The 19,694-nt window shown below is 37.2% G+C and overlaps 1 protein-coding gene across 4 annotated transcripts; it reads right to left on the minus strand.

Moving 5' to 3' along the window:
• Nucleotides 1-1,419: 1,419 nt before the first annotated feature.
• Nucleotides 1,420-19,141, minus strand: LOC126281194 (histone deacetylase complex subunit SAP30 homolog). Of its 4 annotated transcripts, XR_007551229.1 has the most exons (8): nucleotides 18,634-18,933; nucleotides 18,256-18,449; nucleotides 16,359-16,577; nucleotides 11,666-11,860; nucleotides 4,952-5,187; nucleotides 1,983-2,060; nucleotides 1,732-1,880; nucleotides 1,420-1,654 (listed from the first exon to the last, which is right to left on the minus strand). XR_007551229.1 is itself a non-coding variant. In XM_049979902.1 (4 exons), the coding sequence occupies exons 1-4, from the start codon at nucleotides 18,635-18,637 to the stop codon at nucleotides 11,732-11,734; spliced, it is 546 nt and encodes a 181-aa protein (XP_049835859.1). In that variant the 5' UTR covers nucleotides 18,638-19,141; the 3' UTR covers nucleotides 11,294-11,731. The 4 variants fall into 4 exon arrangements, 1 of the variants encoding a protein (XP_049835859.1); XR_007551228.1 differs by lacking the exon at nucleotides 4,952-5,187 and having other exon boundaries at nucleotides 1,420-1,651; XR_007551227.1 differs by lacking the exon at nucleotides 4,952-5,187.
• Between the last annotated feature and the right edge of the window lie 553 nt (nucleotides 19,142-19,694).

Here is a 19,694-nt window from a genome sequence, read left to right on the forward strand (position 1 = left end):
TTCAGGAATGAAACAGGATTCACAAGGAAGGAAACATTACTGATGAATACAGGTAAGGGCAAAAAACTTTAATAGGGTTGTATTTACTTATCTGAACTTTTCTGCGCCATTTAAAGAACTAAAATCACATGTAACTGAACCAATGTTGGGCAATGGAAACTAGATTGCAACCCAAGAAAAACTTACAGTCATTTCCCAAAAAGCATGGATGGGACTATAGGTATTTGTTACAAGCACAAATGTTTCAGGGCACACCACTCAGCACACATTGTTGAACATAGGGCTCCAAGGCAAAGAACCCCCAAGGTGTTCCTATATTGATCCAATGACTCTGTCAATTATGATTTTAGTGGGCAAGGGATAATCAAGTTTGGACTGCAGAAGAATGAAAATGTCACCTGGTTGGATGAACCACATTTCTTTTTACATCAGGTCAATGTTTGCATTTGGATGTAACTTCATACTGGTGAATGGTTGCTCAAAACATGCACCATGCCACAGCTGCAGGCCATTAGGAGGGGGACAGGGCTGAGGGTGCAGTATTTTGCTATGAGGAGCATTTATCTGGGCTTCCACGGGACCTGTAGTAATAACTGAAGCACCATTAACAAATAAAGAGTCCATGAACCTTATTGTGAACCCTTCATGCATGATGCCTTCCCTGACAGTGATGGTATCTTCCAGCAGGATAACTGCCCATGCATCAAGGTTAGAATCTACTACAGTGGTTCGAGGAGCATGATCGTGAACTCAGGTTGCCATCTTGGCTACCAAATTCACCTGATCTGAATGTTATGTTGCTTACAGGCACTACTGAAAGACACTTGCAAATCAGCTTTTGGTGGTGGTGGTTAGTGTTTAACGTCCCGTCGACAACGAGGTCATTAGAGACGGAGCGCAAGCTCGGGTTAGGGAAGGATTGGGAATGAAATCGGCCGTGCCCTTTCAAAGGAACCATCCCGGCATTTGCCTGAGACGATTTAGGGAAATCACGGAAAACCTAAATCAGGATGGCCGGAGACCGGATTGAACCATCGTCCTCCAAGCAAGCACACCTCATGCACATATGACCACCAACTCTGACAGCTTGGACCAGAATGCATTCTGGCCCTAGCTGCCGAAGTCAGTAGTCATGTGTGCATGAGGTGGGGTTGCTTGTTCGAATGAATGGTGTGTGTTTCTCTTTATTTCTGACAAATGATCTGGCCAAAAGCTGATTTGCAAGTGTCTTAATTGTGCCTGTCAGCAACTTATTGAGTCCTCTTTGTGTTAAATAGCACTATCTCTTCCTACATTGTTGAAATTCCAACCGGAAATTTCCACTGTTTAATATGCCTTGTGTTTACAATATAGCTAATGACTTCAATAAAGAAGACACTGGTGTAATACTACACATTTTACATACAATAATATACAGAATCTTTGGTAATTCAACTTTAATAAATTAGTTACAATACATTTTTGTTCAAATACACGCATCATTGACAAGAGTACTGCCTTAGAAGCATAATGAAACAATGATAATCAAGTGTTGATAGCTCCATGGTGTTTATGCTAAACTCAGCATCTCCTTTGAATCAATTGTTCTTTCTTCAGTTGCAGCTTCCACTTTTTTCAATTCACAATCTCTATTTCTCTGCCATTTGAAGTGCTTCTGAAACAAATTTTCATAATGATTTATGATAATTATGTGATTCTACCACGTGAAAAAACTTCCATTGTAAGAGTTACCATGATTGGCAAACACTGCTGTTCATCCATCTGACTGTTGGTGGGATGTAGGGACCATAGCATACATGATGAAGATGCCAAATTTCTGAAATTATCCAGCTGATAATGTTGGTTGCCATTACAAGTAACTTTTCTAGTGACTTCTTAATCTGCAACAACATAACACATGCAAACCAAACATGGAGCATAAAAAACACACACTCAAATTAACCACAATTACAGCAAGAAAAGATGCAAATGATACAGCATACCATAAACTGTGCTCTTGCACCAAATTTATCTTCATCATCAATTGTATTTGGATTCATGTGCAGCTATACCAATGCCATCTGAAAAAAATAATTATTCAAATAATCATCTTTCTCGCAATGCAAGGTGCTGAAATGCCAAACAGAATGTATGTTATGATTCAAGTAGGTGATCAACTATTAGTGTCTGACCCTTAACCAACTGCTACCTTTTTCCACATAAAAGTTGCTCTTTTTGAAAAATGTGTACATTATGTCATGAAGCATTATCTGCAGATGATTATATGACATTTCCTGCCTTTTTAAACAAGCCACCTTAACTTCTTAAAAGGGGGAGGACTACATCTGATGCTCTGAGTATTAGCTGAAATTTAAATGACAACAAACAATATGTCAACTACAATGGTAAAGTCTTACGAGACTTAAATAACAGAGCCAATAAAATTATTAAACACAGGGAAATTTAAAATACATTATACTGACTGGTGAACTTGTCAGAAAATAGGTTTAACTCACTAAGAATGAACAGCTAGTACCACAAATGTTTGAAACAAATCATGTTTTTTCAGTCATCACAATATTAGATAGTCCATTACCCCTACACTCGCTATTTCTTCCCTACATTATCTTGTAAAATAGCAATGCAGATTTAATCTATTATCGTTATGCCATTACATGTACTTAAAGGTATATCTTTCCCCACAGTGAAATTTTTAAATCTTTATTTGGCACTGCATCACTAAAAGAAAATTATCTAATCAATCAGTAATTACCTTTTGATAGCCATCCTGCATTTACTCTAAGCTTTATTACAAATATTCAGATAGGTGGAGGTCTGAAGATAAGTTCGTCAGTGTCAATATAAATCCTCGACATGAATGGTAGAAAATATTTTGAGCTCAAACATAATGAGGTATATTGAACTGAATGACCCTTGCCAACCAGCATGGATTCTGAAAACATCACACATGCAAAAACCAACTCTCACTTTTTCTCACATGGGATAATGAAAGTTTGGATTAAGGCAGTCAGGTGGATTTTTGATTTCCAAAATACATTTGACTCAGCACAGCATCTACACTTATTGTGAAAAATACAATCATATTGTGTATCAAGTGAAATTATTGAGTGGATTGAGAATTTTTTTAGTAGCAAGGACGCAGAAGGTTATCTTGATTGGAGAGTCGTCGTCAGATGAAGTAACTGATAGGGCCCTTACTGTTCATGTTTTATATTAATGATCTTGTGGCCAACATTAACAGTAACATTGGACTTTTTGCAAATGATGCAATAATCTATAAAGGAATACTGTCTGGAAGAAGCTGCATAAATATTCAGTCAGTTCTTCATAAGATTTAAAAGTGGTGCAAAAATTGGTATCTTGCTTTACACTATCAGAAATGTAAAACTACACACTTCACAAAACCTATAGGGGTATCCAACGAGTAGAATATCAATGAGTCACAGCTGGAACTGGTAAGGTTAAAAAAAAAAACTTAACATTTTTTAAAGATATGAAATGGAATTGTCACATAGGCTCAATAATGGGTAAAGCAGGTGGAATACTGGGGAAATACAATTGTTCTATAAAGGAGAATGCTTACAAATCACTTGTGCACCCATTCTAGGATGTTGCTCAACTGTGTGTTGGACCCCTACCATATAGGACTAACAAGGGATATTTAACAAATGGAGAGAAGATTAGCACCAACAGTCACAGATTTGTTTGACTCATGGAAAAGCATCAGACAGATGCTAAAAAACTGAACGGGCAGACTCTTGAAGAGGTAATACATTAATTATCCCAAGGAAACCTACTTACAGAGTTTCAAAAACAAACTTTAACTGATGGCTCTAGGAATATACTACAATCCCTTATATATATCACTCATATACGGATAGTGAAAACAAGATTAGATTAATTACAGCAAACCGACATTTAAACAATTTTTCTTCCCGCAGTCCATACATGAATAGAATGGGAAGGATCCCTGATGAATGGTACAATAGGATGTACCCTCTGACACACACTTGACAGTGGTTTGCAGAATACAGATGTAGATGTAGGCAGTTCAGTAACATCTAAAATTTAATTGTTTTATATTAAAAGATATCGCACAAACGAACTGAGACAGGAGGGTTTCTGGCTGAATTAACAGGAAAATAACTTTCAACTATTTTATCATGTACGGTGAATTCAAGGTGAGAATGATTATGATATGCTTAGAATCCAACAGCTCCAATCTGCCTGACATTATGGTGCTGGAATAGCTTGTAACATAACAACTTTTTTTTTAATGTTATGTCATCACTGAAGTGAGTGTTCTGCAGCAGTAGGTCTGTGATAAAATCCTTAAATGATTACTGGTACTTTTAATTTTATTCTAAACATTAAATTCATTGAAACATTACCATACAACATCAATACAAACTTTTGCAAAAAAAAAAATGGATCAAAACACCTAGTTAGCAAAGTTGACTTTTCAAACTGTGCTTGTCTATTCTATAGAAATTTGACAAAATATCCAAAATTATGAAGCAATCAAAATTGTACTGCACTTCAATACTACTATATAGGTTGGTTTGGGGGAAGAGACCAAACAGCTAGGTCATCAGTCTCATCGGATTAGGGAAGGATGGAGAAGGAAGTCGGCCGTGCCCTTTCAAAGGAACCATCCCGGCATTTGCCTGGAGTGATTTAGGGAAATCACAGAAAACCTAAATCAGGATGGCCGGACGCGGGATTGAACCGTCGTCCTCCCGAATGCGAGTCCAGTGTGCTAGCCACTGCGCCACCTCGCTCGGTTACTACTATATAGTTGCATAGGTTATCACATTGCTTTACTGCAAATACCAAAATACGAAAGTTACAAGTTTGTTGTGCTCTAGGCATTGTACACATTGTTTAGACAGGCTTCAATCACTAATGACTAATTATTGGCACATCAATCAATATTACTCTTAGCACTTACCACATCTATAGAATAACTGTTGGATTAACAAGCCACCTATAAAGAAGGTACTAGCAACACTTTTGTTGCATGTAAATATACTGTCATGGCCGTTTGTCACTTGATTTCATTTACTAAGTAACAAACATTATAAAACAGTAACCAAAAAATACAAAGGTTCTACAATTCCCTTTCTTCATTTTCAGAATGCAATTCACAAGTTTCAGTTGAGGCCACTGCAAAATTTCATCAGCATTCTGGCAAAAAAAACCAGAAAAAATTAAGCAATGTCATCATCAGAACCCAAAATGTAAAAAGGTGCATACATTGAGCTTTGTGGGCATTTGTGTAGGCATTCTGAAATATTAAAGTGGTTTTAAGGGGACATAACGCCATGCAATAATTCAATGGTACAAACAATAACTTCCATCACTAAACAGTATAAATTAATAACATTCACACTTTAAATATTTTGAACAACTCTATTGTTACAAACATTTCAGGGTAATTCAAACTGAGAAGCAGACTTGATACTGAAGCAGATCTTAGGTGGGATGGGCCATGATGATCACAGAAACAAAGCACTCATTGTTACAGAAAAACAGTTTAAGAGCATGTAAATTGTAAAACTGTTGCTGATGTCTACAATGTCAGCATGCAAATTTACAAAACCAAACAGATCATACACATGTAATTCAAGACTCACTGTGGAGGAACAAAAGCACCACTAGCACATACACCTGGACAAAAACCCCAGAGGGAATACTGCCAGCAGAAGAAGTGAGCATAGGGATATTGGGCACAGATGGCCGATAAGAGGGAGATGGTGGGGAGGAGATTAAAGTGCAGATTGCCCCCCTATCAAACTGATCATCAGTACACCTGATGACACTAACGTGGTAATTTGCCAAATATTGTGTCCATTTCACATTGACATCCAACAGTTCACGTGTAACTATTTCAACATGAAGTATGCCAGGAGATGCTGAAAAATCGTGTCTCCAGTGCTATATAACTGATGGGCTTTTAGTCAGGATGCAAACACTGCAGGACACTTGTCTGTTGCCCAGCATGCCAGGTGCAGTACTGATCTGAACCACAAACGAACTAGAGGAGCTAGAAGTGGCCTTGGCAAGAAGTCGCAGAAAATCAGTGTACTATTTACCACTACAGACTGGTGCACCAGAAGCATCTGCTTCCAGAGCTGTGTGCAAATTCAGGCCTACACAGTGCACTAACTGATCAATTTGGATGGGTACACCAACTCTATGCAGCCTGTGCATTGTGGTCGATGGAGAAGTTGATCCGCAAATTGCCTTCATCTTCTAATGAAGCATAGGTGTATTTATTTATTTAGCATGTGAACTAGAATGTCAATTGCATGCTCTTTATTTGTCCTACATACAGAAACTAACCTTTAATAAAATGCATACAGTATTATTGTTGTCAGAAATGCAATGGCGATGTGCACCCCTGCATGAAATGACCGCTGGTCGTATTGATAATTCCCTAAAAGGTAAGTTCAGAGAGCTACAATAATGTGTGTTGCTGAAATTACAACCATACTCATTTCCATGATTCACAGTATCTTTATGTACCTGACAAGTACGTAGGGTGATATGGAAGTTCACGTTTTCAATAAATGTAGTGACACTTTATCAAAAAGAAAGAGCATTTCACAATCAACCTTCCCATCATACGCAAACTGCAATCGTCAGCTAAAATACTGAGCTCTAGCTACAGTATCTGAATTAACCAGCTGATGCACAGCTCTCTATGAGGTTTCAGTTTGATCAGGTACTCCTGACACTTGCCAAATGGTGCAACAATTTCTATATTCCTTTTTTCTCTGTATTTCGTTCAAGGCTGCTCCTAATTCATTTAGCTCATTCTACGTTCAAGTCAAAGTGCCAACTGTCACACTGACCAACCAATAGGCCATTGCACCATACAATGGTTGCAAGAAGCCTATGTGGTTATCTATTACAGCAAAATACCCTGTACTTTTGTAAGATAGTGTGGGTGAGTTAAATTGTTCAAATATATATTGGATTGCAAGTATGCTTTTATTCTGTCAATTCCTATGTCACTCATCACAGAAAAGGTTAATGTGTGACCGTTTGGAACTACAGCATCTGCTAACTTCTGCATAAACCAGCAACTACATTTTATTTGTTGCACCACATTTTAAGTATTTATGAAACTGTTTCAGCTTCCAGTACACAAACTGTAGAAGCAATTGTCTTTGTGTTAGTAAGAAATGTCACATTGGTACTTTTGCTCTGCCCACCATATGAGCTTATCCTTTCATTATCCATATTACCTTTAGTGGTAATTCAAACATGCGCACTTCTAAGAACTAGTAGACTGATGACTTACAGAATTCAGAGAATTGCCATCTGTTTCTACAAATCCCATCTGTACAGTTGATATGTGCAGCCAAAATAATTAACACTGCATCCTTTTGTGCTTTAAGGCCAGAAAACTTATTCTCCTTGTGAAACAAATAGCTATGCAGCTCCACTTTCTTTGAAGAAAGTCTCCAATATTCCAAACCTAATGCGCAACTATGAATTCTAATCAAATACCTTTTTCTCGTTATTTACATGGTCTGAGAACAGAACACTGTCAAAGGAGTATAGTTCCTGTAGTTGTTCGCATGGACAAACTGCTGAAATGTGAGTGCATCTCACTTCTGTGATTACAAAACTTCCCTACTGATCACTGAAATAACTTCTTAAAACACTATGAACATCTTTACTGGAGGGGCTGCTTAAGGATTCATGTGAAATGGAATGTCTACGTTTGTGCACAAAAAGACTTCCTGATTAGGAAAACAAAGAACAGTGTACTACATGATATATGACATAGGGAAAAAATATATTTTGCCAAGCAATGAACAGAGCTTAATGATATGGTCACCATAAGACAAAACCGTATTTTAAAACTCACTGACACACAGCTGTTACAGGCTGAGCACAAATCGAGACAGGACAAAGATGTGTTGACATTTGCATGTAGTCTCAACTGGCTACATTCACATAAATGCCACAATCAAAATTAAGAAACCAAGAAAAAAGTCAATGATCACCTCACACATTTATCACAATCCAAAACTAAACATACCCCAAACACTGCAGAGTAGGAAAAGCAACTTCGGTCATGATTTGTGTCTAATGCAAGAAATACTAAATTAAAATAGAACAAGTTTCTGTACTTGCTGGGACAAGTTTCACACCATATTTCAAATGTTTGCCCATTTTCCAAACTTCACACTATCTCTTTCTAAGGTTATAAAATTTAAATCTTTCCTTGTTCAATGAGTACACATTCCAACATTCATTCACAACATTTTCAGCCTGAATAAGTCTGCCATAAAGATACTATTCCTCAAATCAAAGTTCAAAATACATGTGTATGTAAGATTCACATTGAAATGAACTGCTTATCAATTTATCAAGTGAATGCCACAGAAAACAAAATTAAATAAACCTTTGAAAAATGAGACACAGCTGTATGGACATAAGGGATCTTGTGGTAAGTCACTATTAAATCAAATAATGAGAAAGTGAAAGGAATATGTATGGTGGGTATTTAAAGAAAAACTTTACAATGTTGGGGAGTAAGATGAAGTAGAACTGTGACAAAACATCTTGGGAAAAATTTAACAAAACCCTGTAGATCTGAATAAGAGAGGCACCTGGTGCAGTTGACATTCCCTTTGACTTTTGGTTTCTGTAGTGTCAGCTGAAACCAGTAATTTAATTTGAAATGGAGTGGTTGCACACAACAGATTATGTTCTCAGTCACTGTGCCTCCCTCACCGACAAATATTCTTTCCAAAAAACATTATGTGATAAAAGCCTGGGATGTGGCCATGTGTGAAAGGTAAAGAGTATTGCTAATTACAGAATAAAAGCTTTTGAAATTTTTTGTTACTGAAGAGTAGACAGGCATAGCTGAAGAAGGGCAAACAGTATATTCAGAGCATTTGTATATCTTAAAGACTTTGACACTGTCGACTGGAATGAATCATCAGTATTGCTCACCAAACAGGAATCAGTTTTAATAACTACACACATGAATCTGGAGTAGTTCTCTACGGTAATAAGAATCAGCTAGCATTCAAGAAGGGGTTGTGTCAAAACGGCTCCTTATCCCCATATTTACCTAATCTGCACATACAGAAGTAAATCAACAGAGCAAGAGAAGTAGTAAACAAATGAGTAACATTTCATCGGGATAAGGTGAGATTTTGCCAATGATGTAGTGTTAATCACATAAAGAAAAGCAGACCTGGAAAAAAAAAAAACTCCTGAACACAATGGATAGCATAATGGAGGAGGAATTCCATATGACAGTAAACACACAAAAAAGTTCTAGTCTGCTGTAGACACAAGGAAAGTAAGACAGCAGTACAGTCACAAGTGATGGATGAATCTACAAGGAGAGTGTGCACGAACACCAAGAATGTTTCCAATAAGAAGAAAAGCATTCACTACAAAGAATATAAGCCTTGATGTGAAAAAACAAATAATGTAGATCTACATGTGGAGCACTGCAATACATGCCAGTTAAGTTTGGACGATGGAAGTGAGAAAGGAGAAGGGGCTCGCTGCATTTGAAACAGTGCTACAGAATTATGAAAATCACCTGGAGAGAAATGATCCCAAATGAGGAAGTATTCATTAGAGCAAGCGACAAAAGAAGCCTCATGAAACAAAACGAAGGGCTCAGCTAATCGGCCATATACCTCAACATGACAATCTATTGAAAAGAATGTTTGGTGAGCAGAAGGTAGAAATTACAGAGCAAGATCCAGACCGGAGTACATTAAACAAATAATGGAGGAAATTAGTTGTTCTTCATACTAAGAGCTAAAACAGAAGTCTGACAAGCAAGAAGAATGGGGATCTATCACACATGTTCACATCTGCTGACAGATGCAGTGAGAGAAAGAGAGAGATATATATATATAAGAATAGTGACGTCAAGAGAACACAAAAGTTGCAACAGAAACCATGGTTCTTGTATGAAAAAATCTGCAGTTATATTGAACAAAATGAGCGTCACACGAAAATGTATACAATTCGTAAATTAAGTAACAGTGCAATGGCAAACATGTGACCAGATGAGAGACGAAATTCAGATTTAAGATGGTAAAATTAGCAACTGTAAGTAGGGATTTATTAATGCAAAAAAATTGTGATGTGCATGTTTTCTAAACTGCAAGTATCACATACAAAAAAAGGAACTGGATTAATTACTTTTGAGTACATTATGGGAGTGAGTGATCAATGTGTTGCAAATATCTACTATTAAAAACAGTCTCGCTCAAGATTTATTTATTAAGGTGACCAGTTTCAACCACTACTGTGGTCATCTTCAGACCATTTAGTAGGAACGTCTTTCTGCTGGAGAATCACTACTCCAGCAGAAAGAGGTTCCTACTCAATGGTCTGAATATGACCACAGCAGTAGTCGAAACCGGTCGTCTTAATAAATTAATTGTGATCAAAGACTGTTTTTAATAGCAAATAAAGCACTCCAATTTAAATCCACTACAAGGCACCTTAATGTAATTCAAATAATGCATCTGCTATATAAATATTAAATGCAGCAAGAAACATGCATTTCATTTTATAAAACGAATTTTTTATACTTGCAGTGGATAACAGCCACACAAACCTGTTACATACAATCTGCCGAGATTATATATAATAATCAGAATAAAGATGAAAACGACAGCCACTGTAATGAAATATAAGAACAGATCCAAAACTGAAATGAGCCGATATACACTATGGGTCTCTGTTACATAAATGTAACCTCTTAGGACAATGTGTAATCAATACCCCCCCCACACACACACACACACACACACACACACACACACACACACACACACACACACACACACACACACACAGAGAGAGAGAGAGAGAGAGAGAGAGAGAGAGAGAGAGAGAGAGAGAGAGAGAGAGAGAGGGGGGGGGGGGGGCAGGGGAGTGTGTATATTTGGAGGAAGGGGTGGGAGTCAGGTAAAAAAACAAAATGTGTACACTGATTTCACTGTTTCCAGATAATATCCCATCCACTCCTTCAAATCTTCCAAATACTTTGCTTGTTTGACATAATGGCTCCTACAAGACCTATAATTTTATTTTTTGTTACAATTGGTCAATCAGACTTATCTCCACTTGTTAAAGTACACATTTTAACTTCATGCTATTAGATTCTAACAATACACACTTCCTTGAGTGCAATGAACTAAAGATTATAATAGTCAAATGTCAGTGGCCTGTGAATATATCTTGACAGTATTTAAACAGAAGAGAATAAGCAGGAGTTTCAAGATAGCCATTTTTTCAGAAATTACAGATGTAAGTTTTTATTATATAAATATGTTAAAATTTACACAACAAGCAACAAAAATTTGCTAATGAATAGTGCCGATATATGTTCAAATATTCCACATAAGACACACATCTCTACAAAAACAGTGATGACTGCTTACAAATAAATGTAAATCAGTTCACAACTTAATCACATGTTTTTCAACATTTACAAATTCCACATGTCCATTTTAAACACTTAACAAAATGTACAGAAATCTCAACAATGCATTCCAATTAAGTTTGGAAAACTTATAAGGACCATAAATAAAATTCTGAAAACAAATTAACAGTACATATATGTACACAATGCAACAGTTCTTCATAAGTTAAGAATTACCATCTATGTACACGATTCAGAAGACCCACGAACAGCACATACAAGAATATTTCATAGTAAAATCATCTACGTTGCATCAACATTTATTCCGTTTTTCTGATCAAGCTTATTGCTGTTGGTTTTCACCATGTAAATGAAGAAAGTCAATATCTCCTTCTCTTTAACAGGTATGGATTTAAAGTGCTTCATCAGTGTCTGAAAATAAAAACCAACAAATGCAATAGAACTAAATAATATTATTTCAAAGTATAAAGAATTCAATGGCCTTAAAACGATTGCCACATCCATCATGACACAAAACATTTTAGTGTAATGAAACTATCCAATAAAATATGCTGTATCAATCAATAGTTTTACAATGTAGTTCTGCATCATGACAAACAGTATGCAATATCAGACAGTACTAGACCATATTATTGCACTTATTATTGTGCTCTTGCCTTTAAAGTATAAACAGAAGAAAAAAAAGGAAAACCAATTCTGATTAGTACACAATAGAAGGGTCGACAGAAGCATCCAATCCCATGCATCGGCTTTGACCCGTGACGTGAGGGTGTTGTCGCGTGTGACGTCATGACAGCGCGGAGTTTGGTTTGTGAATGTGGCGTGTTTGTAGATGTCGTCGTGTTGTGGTTTGTTGTGCTCTCTGGTGGTATGTTCAGGGTTTTCATTTGTGTGGTGTAATGGGTTCAGTTTGCTTTTGCTCATTATCCAGAATTGTTCAAGTGTCGGCTGTGTTTGTAGTGGAATTCGTTTAAGTGGGTTAACGATTTTATGTGAAGGTTAATTTAGTGTTGTTCGATGTACATCGTGTGGTAATTTTAATAACATTAATCGGTTGTTTTTGTTCAGGAATGGATATGACGGATAAAATTAACAGTGCGCAGGTAAAGTGAAGTGTTAGATCCCAATGTGTGGCTCTGAATGTTGATATTGGTATCGGGAGATGTTTTTGAGCTATATAGGCCAAGGGAAGTGTGATCCTAATTTATGGTATCGGGAGCTGCTACTGAGCTAAATAGGTCAAGGGAAGTGTCCGATTCCAGATGATATTGTGTTGTGGTATTTGGGGAGCTGTGTGATGTCGGCTTTTTTCATCGTTTTGTGTGGTTTTCTATGGGGGTGGTTGTCTAAACTTGTTTATATTTAGTTTGCCCCACCCAAAAACACCCCATTTCCCGCACTTGTCCCGTTAGTGTCCTTAGGCTTTTTATGGAAAGAGTGTGTGTGTGTTTTTTCAATGTCTTTTCGTCCTCTTAATGTGAACTTACCGACTTTATATGTGCCATATTGGAATCGTGGTTTACGGTTGTTTCCACCATATTTGTGACGTCATGGGTAAAAGCTGGATCGCACGCTTCTGTATTTCCCAATAGAAAGATGTAAAACCACCGTAAAAACCCTTACAGAAAAGAGAAATAATATTCTGATTCACTAAAGCACTGATCAGGCATAAAGGCCGGTACCTACCAGTGCCTGATGTTGCACTTTTGCCTAGTTATTAGCGCCCTCCCTCCCTCTCGCCCTCCCTCCCTCTCGCCCTCCCTCCCTCTCGCCCTCCCTCCCTCTCTCTCTCTCTCTCTCTCTCTCTCTCTCTCTCTCTCTCTCTCTCTCTCTCTCTCTCTCTCGCCCTCTCTCTAACATTTGAAACTGACAATGCCGTGCGTCTGGAGTTACCCAGTAGAACAACACTGTCAAGTCAGTATGTAGATTTTCACAAAATTCTATGTTCATTCCTTATTGAGTTATTAGTTTTGACAATTTGACTAAGTTTGTTTTATGGTATTATTTGGGAAATTTATTGATTTAATTATTGAGTGGAGTGTTTTTACAAGCTGAAAAAGAAGAAAGCTGGAAGAGAGAGATTTCCTATATGCCATGTGCGTTATATTTACGAACAACTCCCAACACGACACTGACAGAAGGAATGGTGCACTGAAAAAGGCAACAATTTGGTGGCAATGCGAACACATAATCCAAAATATCTTAAATATTTAAAACATGTTGTTGACAATGATGGTGAACTGTTAGCATCTACATGCACGAGCATTAGGAAAGAATGTGCAAGTCGACATAATCAATAGTGATGATATCAAGAAATTTATGACAATGGTGAGTATCCAACAAGAAAAATTGAGAAAAAAGTTAATTAAAAAATAAATTTTATAGGATCTGGTAGATCTGTGAGACATATTAAACTAAATAGGTTTTAAATACAAGCATCAGAAAGAGTGTAGGTAATTTTTACCTTAACGCAATGACTTAGTGGCCTAGATATTAAATTGTTGTGGACAATGAATTCACCGTGCACTTCAGGTACATCACCTACATTCTATTTGGATGACCTCCGATTATCATTACTCAAAAACCATTCACTTAAGAACATCTGGCAGAATTTGATCCAGAGTGGGGTCCGTAAGGTACCTGTTTGGAACAAGGCCATGCTAACTGTTGTGCATAGGGGATGAGTTAAGACTAGTTTTGTTAAAGTAAGTCAATTGGTTTACAAATGTATCAAAACAAACAAGTCAGAAAATTATAATTCGGAAATAAAATCAGCTAAATTTAAAGACTGTTTTAGATCAGTTTCTTGAATTTACTGGGTAAATATTCTATCATCGCCAACAACGTCAAGTATCATTCTGTAGTCATGAAATTAGCTCCAACACAGAAAACATTGTAGGCCGACATAGCCACTTGAGCGGCTGCAAAAAATACTGCCTTTTCAACTGCACACATAAGAGCTGGGGTGTTGGATAAGAAAGATGAACCGCTAAATGTACTGACAAATGAATGGAGGTACCAAGTAGTACCACTTAATTGCCAGTATAACCAGACTGCTCCTTTGGGTCAAGTGAAGAGAGAAGCCAAGAAAAACAACATTCTTAAAATCTTAGATGTTGAGCACTTCACAAGGTAACAAAGTAGAAACGCATTTAGCATGGACAAAATCCACATTAAGATTTTGAAGCAGAAGTAGCCTGAGACTCCACACCCGAGCCTAAAATCACCAACAATGACACCTTACAAATGTAGACAATAAGAGCACCAAAGAAGACAAATAAGGAAAATGAAATGAGGTGGATGACAAGTCAAAACTGAGATGGACAACAGACATTTTATGCTTTGCTCAAATTGCTGTGCAGAAATAACATTTATAATTTAATAGAATATTTTAATGTCAACAAATTGTACTGTTACTGTTTAGTGTTTTTCGTAACCAAAACCCGTAAATATCGGGCTGGATTCCATTGCTCAGCTACATACACTTCAGAAAACTATGATAGTATTCACAGGAGTCAGTCACCTAGTAATCTGGTTTTACTGCAGATCTAGATTTCTGTTACCTTATAGGTAACATCAGTGCATTTAAAATGCTGTACAGACCAATTACGCATTTTATTATCCTCATATTTTGCTTGAAATTCCAGCAGTTATATTTATTGCCCAGATACGCATCTTTGTCACTGATTTACATACATGCCCACCTCTGATATTAATACCCAACTGTCCATAATTTTACAAACTGTAGACTGCAAGAAAAGAATCAAAGAACAAGGCTTTTACAATGTTTTTAAATTCCAACACTTACAAAGTATAAACTAACATTTCACTGCAAAAACTTAGTGAACTCCAAATCACAAACTAATATTATATATCACCTGCAATGTGACTAAGTGCCATTTTCGTTGTTTAAAGAACTGCTGTGCAACAGGAGTACTTATTTCCATTGTTATCGACAAACCTCTTCCATGTAAATTAAAAGCTAAGTGTTTTCTGATGTTAATCAGCATCTAATTGGCAATTTTAGGTGCCACACAGAATTTCTGATGCCTGGCAGAAATTCAAGGCACATACATTAGCTTGGTCATGCTGGAAAATTCTTCCAGATATAGAAGAAAGCGATTTGAGGTTTCAGTGTCAATGAAATCACTGCAAAAATAATGAATCTGGCAAAGGGTTTAAATGAGCTTGAACATGTCTAAGAAGGATTGAATTAATGACTGAAGATTGAAGCACGTGAACCTGGCTTCCAATACATGAGTGACACCAAATTGTGACTGCTGCTTCAAGGTACAACAAAGAATGGAACACTGAATGTTAAAGTGGGGATGAAGATAGTGACCTTGTTAGTAATTGTACCTCACTGCAACGTGTTGACACTCTTCTGGAATATATGGGACAGAAGATGTTTCAGCACATTGAAATTTTTGCTGCAAGGAAAATTAAATGGTATGCAAAAATGTCAACTCCTTTCACACGTAGACCAATATCAAAAACTAATCTAAGAAATGAACAAACCTACAGTACCTATGCACAGAACTTGAATAAACTTTCAAACAAAGCATGTGTTTGTAAATAAATATTATTTGCATTTTTCAATTATTCATCCATCTTTTCCCCACATTACACCAATAATCAGGGACATACTGTACAATGATTTTAATCAATCCAGGAACTACTACGAGCAACAGACATGCATGTGGCGGTCTTGTGTTGCACAAAGATGGCCAATTATGTCAACTGTACAATTCACCATTATCATATTCACCATCATTTTGATCTTGACTTAGCCTAGTTTTTCTTCTTTTAAAAATAGTAACAGTATAAGCATGGCACAAGCTGACTGCAGCAGAATAGCAGCTCTCTGCGTGGCAACACAATGAAATTTGTTTTTTCAACAAGTACTTACATCAGCTAATTGAGCTTTGTTTATGCCTGGCCTCGTTGCCACTTTGTAATGGCGTTTGTACCTTCGTAACGTATTCACCTGCAGCTGAAACAAGTCCACTTCAGGAACATCTGTATCAGTTTCATTTGAGTCATCTTCTGAATCCTTCCTCCGTCTTTGTTTTGTTCGTGCACACTGTATGACAGTCTTATGATAATCACATATGTATATGTGCCTCGCCTGGAAACACGTAAACATTATACATACAATCTCATAAACAATGTGATATTTATTTGGTTACTCAAGCATATTTTGCCATTAAACAGCTTTATGCTAACAGCAACAATATGGAATGGTCTCACTATCAACATGCAATGTGTAATTTCCTATTAAGTAGATTATAAGAAGTTCTACAACCCACAGCAGACAGCAATTCAAACGGGGGTGGTTGGGGGGCAGGGGGAGGGAGGGTGAGTGAGCTAGATTGAAAGGGTTAGTAGCTCTTAAGCAGAAACCAAATAGAAAAATTACACTGCAACCTTAAATTGCTTGTAAGTGCAACATATACAAAAGTCCTTTTTAGCATATTAAATTTACTCAGTCATAATTTCCCTGTATCTCAACCTACATAAATGTCCAATGCAGCAATTGCAGGTTTACTGTAGGAACACTGGTACCTAAGAAATCTTCCAGAAGATACGATAAAATACTAAAAGTGAGGAACATCGTGTCGCACCATGTTGCTTATCAAGAATGGTGTGGGATTTGAAAAAAAACACTGAAATTACTACCACAAAAAACTGCCTCACTTCTAGTTTGGTGCCAATACTTCTTAAGGAAGACAGCACACAGTACCAGGACTGTGGAAGGGATTAAGATGTGATTCATCACTTCCCTTTCCCTTCCAAAATTAGACATGGCTGGCACAATCACAAATCAGGGGCCACTACTAGTCACTAAGACATCTGCTGATATGGAGCGTATGATGCCAACAAAGGACATGGAACTTGGATCAATCTGTTATCACAAATCTCCCCTCACACTTTCTTATTACCCACCATCATTGGCTTTTGTAACTCAGACTGTTACCTTCCAACAAAACCTATGCTAAAGATAAGTGTAAACACAATAAAACAAAAGGGGGAAAAAGGTGGGGAGGACAAGAATACCACAGATCAGCCCTTTTACCTTCTACCATAGAGGACTCTGATCACAGCAAACTACATTAACATGCACAGCATAATATTCATACAGTGTGAAGTACCACTGAAATAATAATAATAATAAAAATTTATATAAACATGGGGGGGGGGGCGGCATCATACCCAAACAAGTGGCTGGATCTGTCAGATGGCAAACATAACAGCACTCTTCAATAAAGAACCACTCACTTTAATAAGACATTACGCATACAAAAAGTTGTGGCGTACATACTCAAATTTAAATATCTGAGTTTTGATACACATAGTGTTTACAGTGAATGTTAAATGACTTATCCCTGGTAGTTTGTCAACTAATGAATCAACGTTAATTTGCTGCTCTTTAAACTACGAAAAACACTATTACTTTCTCAGTAGATTATGTGATATTATTAGTCTGATGCAATACGTTGGAACGTCTATGTGAAAGATTTCGTACTGTGTTATGTCGTGCGAATCCGAGGCATTCTTTCCTGATGGTATCACTAGTTTTAGAATTTTAAATATGCCACCACCATCCAAAGTGTGTTTTACACGTTCGACACCGCAGGACTCACTTGCTGTGAACGAACGTCAAACTGACGGCGTTACACTAAAGCTGCGCAATAGTATGAATATAACGCATAAAGCTTTGCTTTGTTGGGTGGAGTACTAACATTTTAATGTTAATGAAATACAGAGTAAAGCAATTAGTGAATAAAAATAGACGCTGAGATTACCACACGGTCTATGTGCAGTTTTAATCTTCTTTGGGTGACGATTTTTTGTATTCGTTTGCTGTATGACGCGTTACCAGCTGGTCGCATACATCGCTCCCCATCATCCACTAGACAGCACACTTGGTCCGGTGGGCCCCTTGAATCTTCTTCGCCAGTGCTGAATCCGTTCATCCTCGCAGAAACATTTGTCTTAACTGCAATTAACACAGATCTAAAAGAAAATGCTATTCAGCAAAACAGTACAAAACACACAGTCAAGTTGTCACCGGTGACAACAGATTCTACTGGCTCTAAGACCAACTACTACGGAAGATTATCGTTTAAAACAAGTATCATTCACTCCATAAAAACTGTCTCTGACTATTATATTAAACTTACACATTTACTACAACGCTCTGTCGCACTTCGTCCAAGCAATGGCGAAAGTTTGTTGTCATGGCTGGAGAGTCAATACACAAGCGTTGTGATTGGATGGTTCAAACAGTCCACGCCCACAATAAGCAGTGAATAATTTTGTGAGGATTTCTTCAAACTGGATGAATAGAGACAGAGGAGTTTGAATTTATAGAATACTTACAGTGATATAATACCAGTCATACTTCCAATTCTATTTTATAAAACCATGAAATGGTGAAGTAACGTAATTTGAAATGACAGCCCTCTACAAAAGAAACCTCCCGCTAGAACTTCTATTCATATTCTGATTGGCGGTTGCTGATCTCTTTGATATTGTAAAAGAGACCGTACGATTGGTCTGGTTTTCGCGGCCTATCTAAAATCAGCCAATGAAAAACATCCTGATTCTCCTATGTTGCGTCCATGTACCGCAGAAGTGGCGTGGGGTCGCGATATTCGTAGTAGGCTTTCGTTTGGCGTTTGAAGCTTGTTGAGGTAAGAATTTTATATCTGTTCTGCCTGACTGTGTCAGAGGAAGAAAAAAATTCTGTGAATCCGTTTCAATATGTTGCATATGTTTCTTTTGTTTGATGACCTCTGTTGTGTTTCGTATTAGTTAAACGCTATTTTAGAAATCGGCATTCTGTTATGCTGTACAACCGTCAATGAAATGGCTGCCATAAGCTTAACTTCAATACATCTTGACAAGTGAAATATTTTTTTTCAATTATTTTCGTCCTTAAAGTCAGTAGCGTAGTAAATTTATGCAAAGACGCATTGGTAATAATAAAAATCTAATTAGCTTTACTATAGCCCAGTATCTTGTGTACAAACAGCGCCTCCTGGCGGATTACGTGCACGATGGTTTTATTGAGAGACTCAAGGCCAAATTATGGAATCCTTTCACGACTTTCATAAATAAGGGAATGTTGTATTGTTTTTTTAGTTCCTTTGGTGTTGTGCGTATGTAGAATACGCATCTTTATGAGCACTTAGTTTGCGGAATGGTTGGAAAAAAAAGAGGGAAGGTTAAAAGTTAGTTT

Source organism: Schistocerca gregaria, chromosome 7 (assembly GCF_023897955.1).
Source record: "Schistocerca gregaria isolate iqSchGreg1 chromosome 7, iqSchGreg1.2, whole genome shotgun sequence".
Lineage (NCBI taxonomy): Eukaryota > Metazoa > Arthropoda > Insecta > Orthoptera > Acrididae > Schistocerca > Schistocerca gregaria.

Bases quoted from the DNA above. Each gene is read 5' to 3' on its own strand.
- LOC126281194 (XM_049979902.1), bottom strand. The intron at 16,578-18,255 runs GTAATCTCAGCG...ACGTGTTTCCAG, and splicing joins AACTGCACATAGACCGTGTG to GCGAGGCACATATACATATG. The intron at 11,861-16,358 runs GTAAGTACTTGT...TTTTATTTTCAG, and splicing joins ACAAAGCTCAATTAGCTGAT to ACACTGATGAAGCACTTTAA.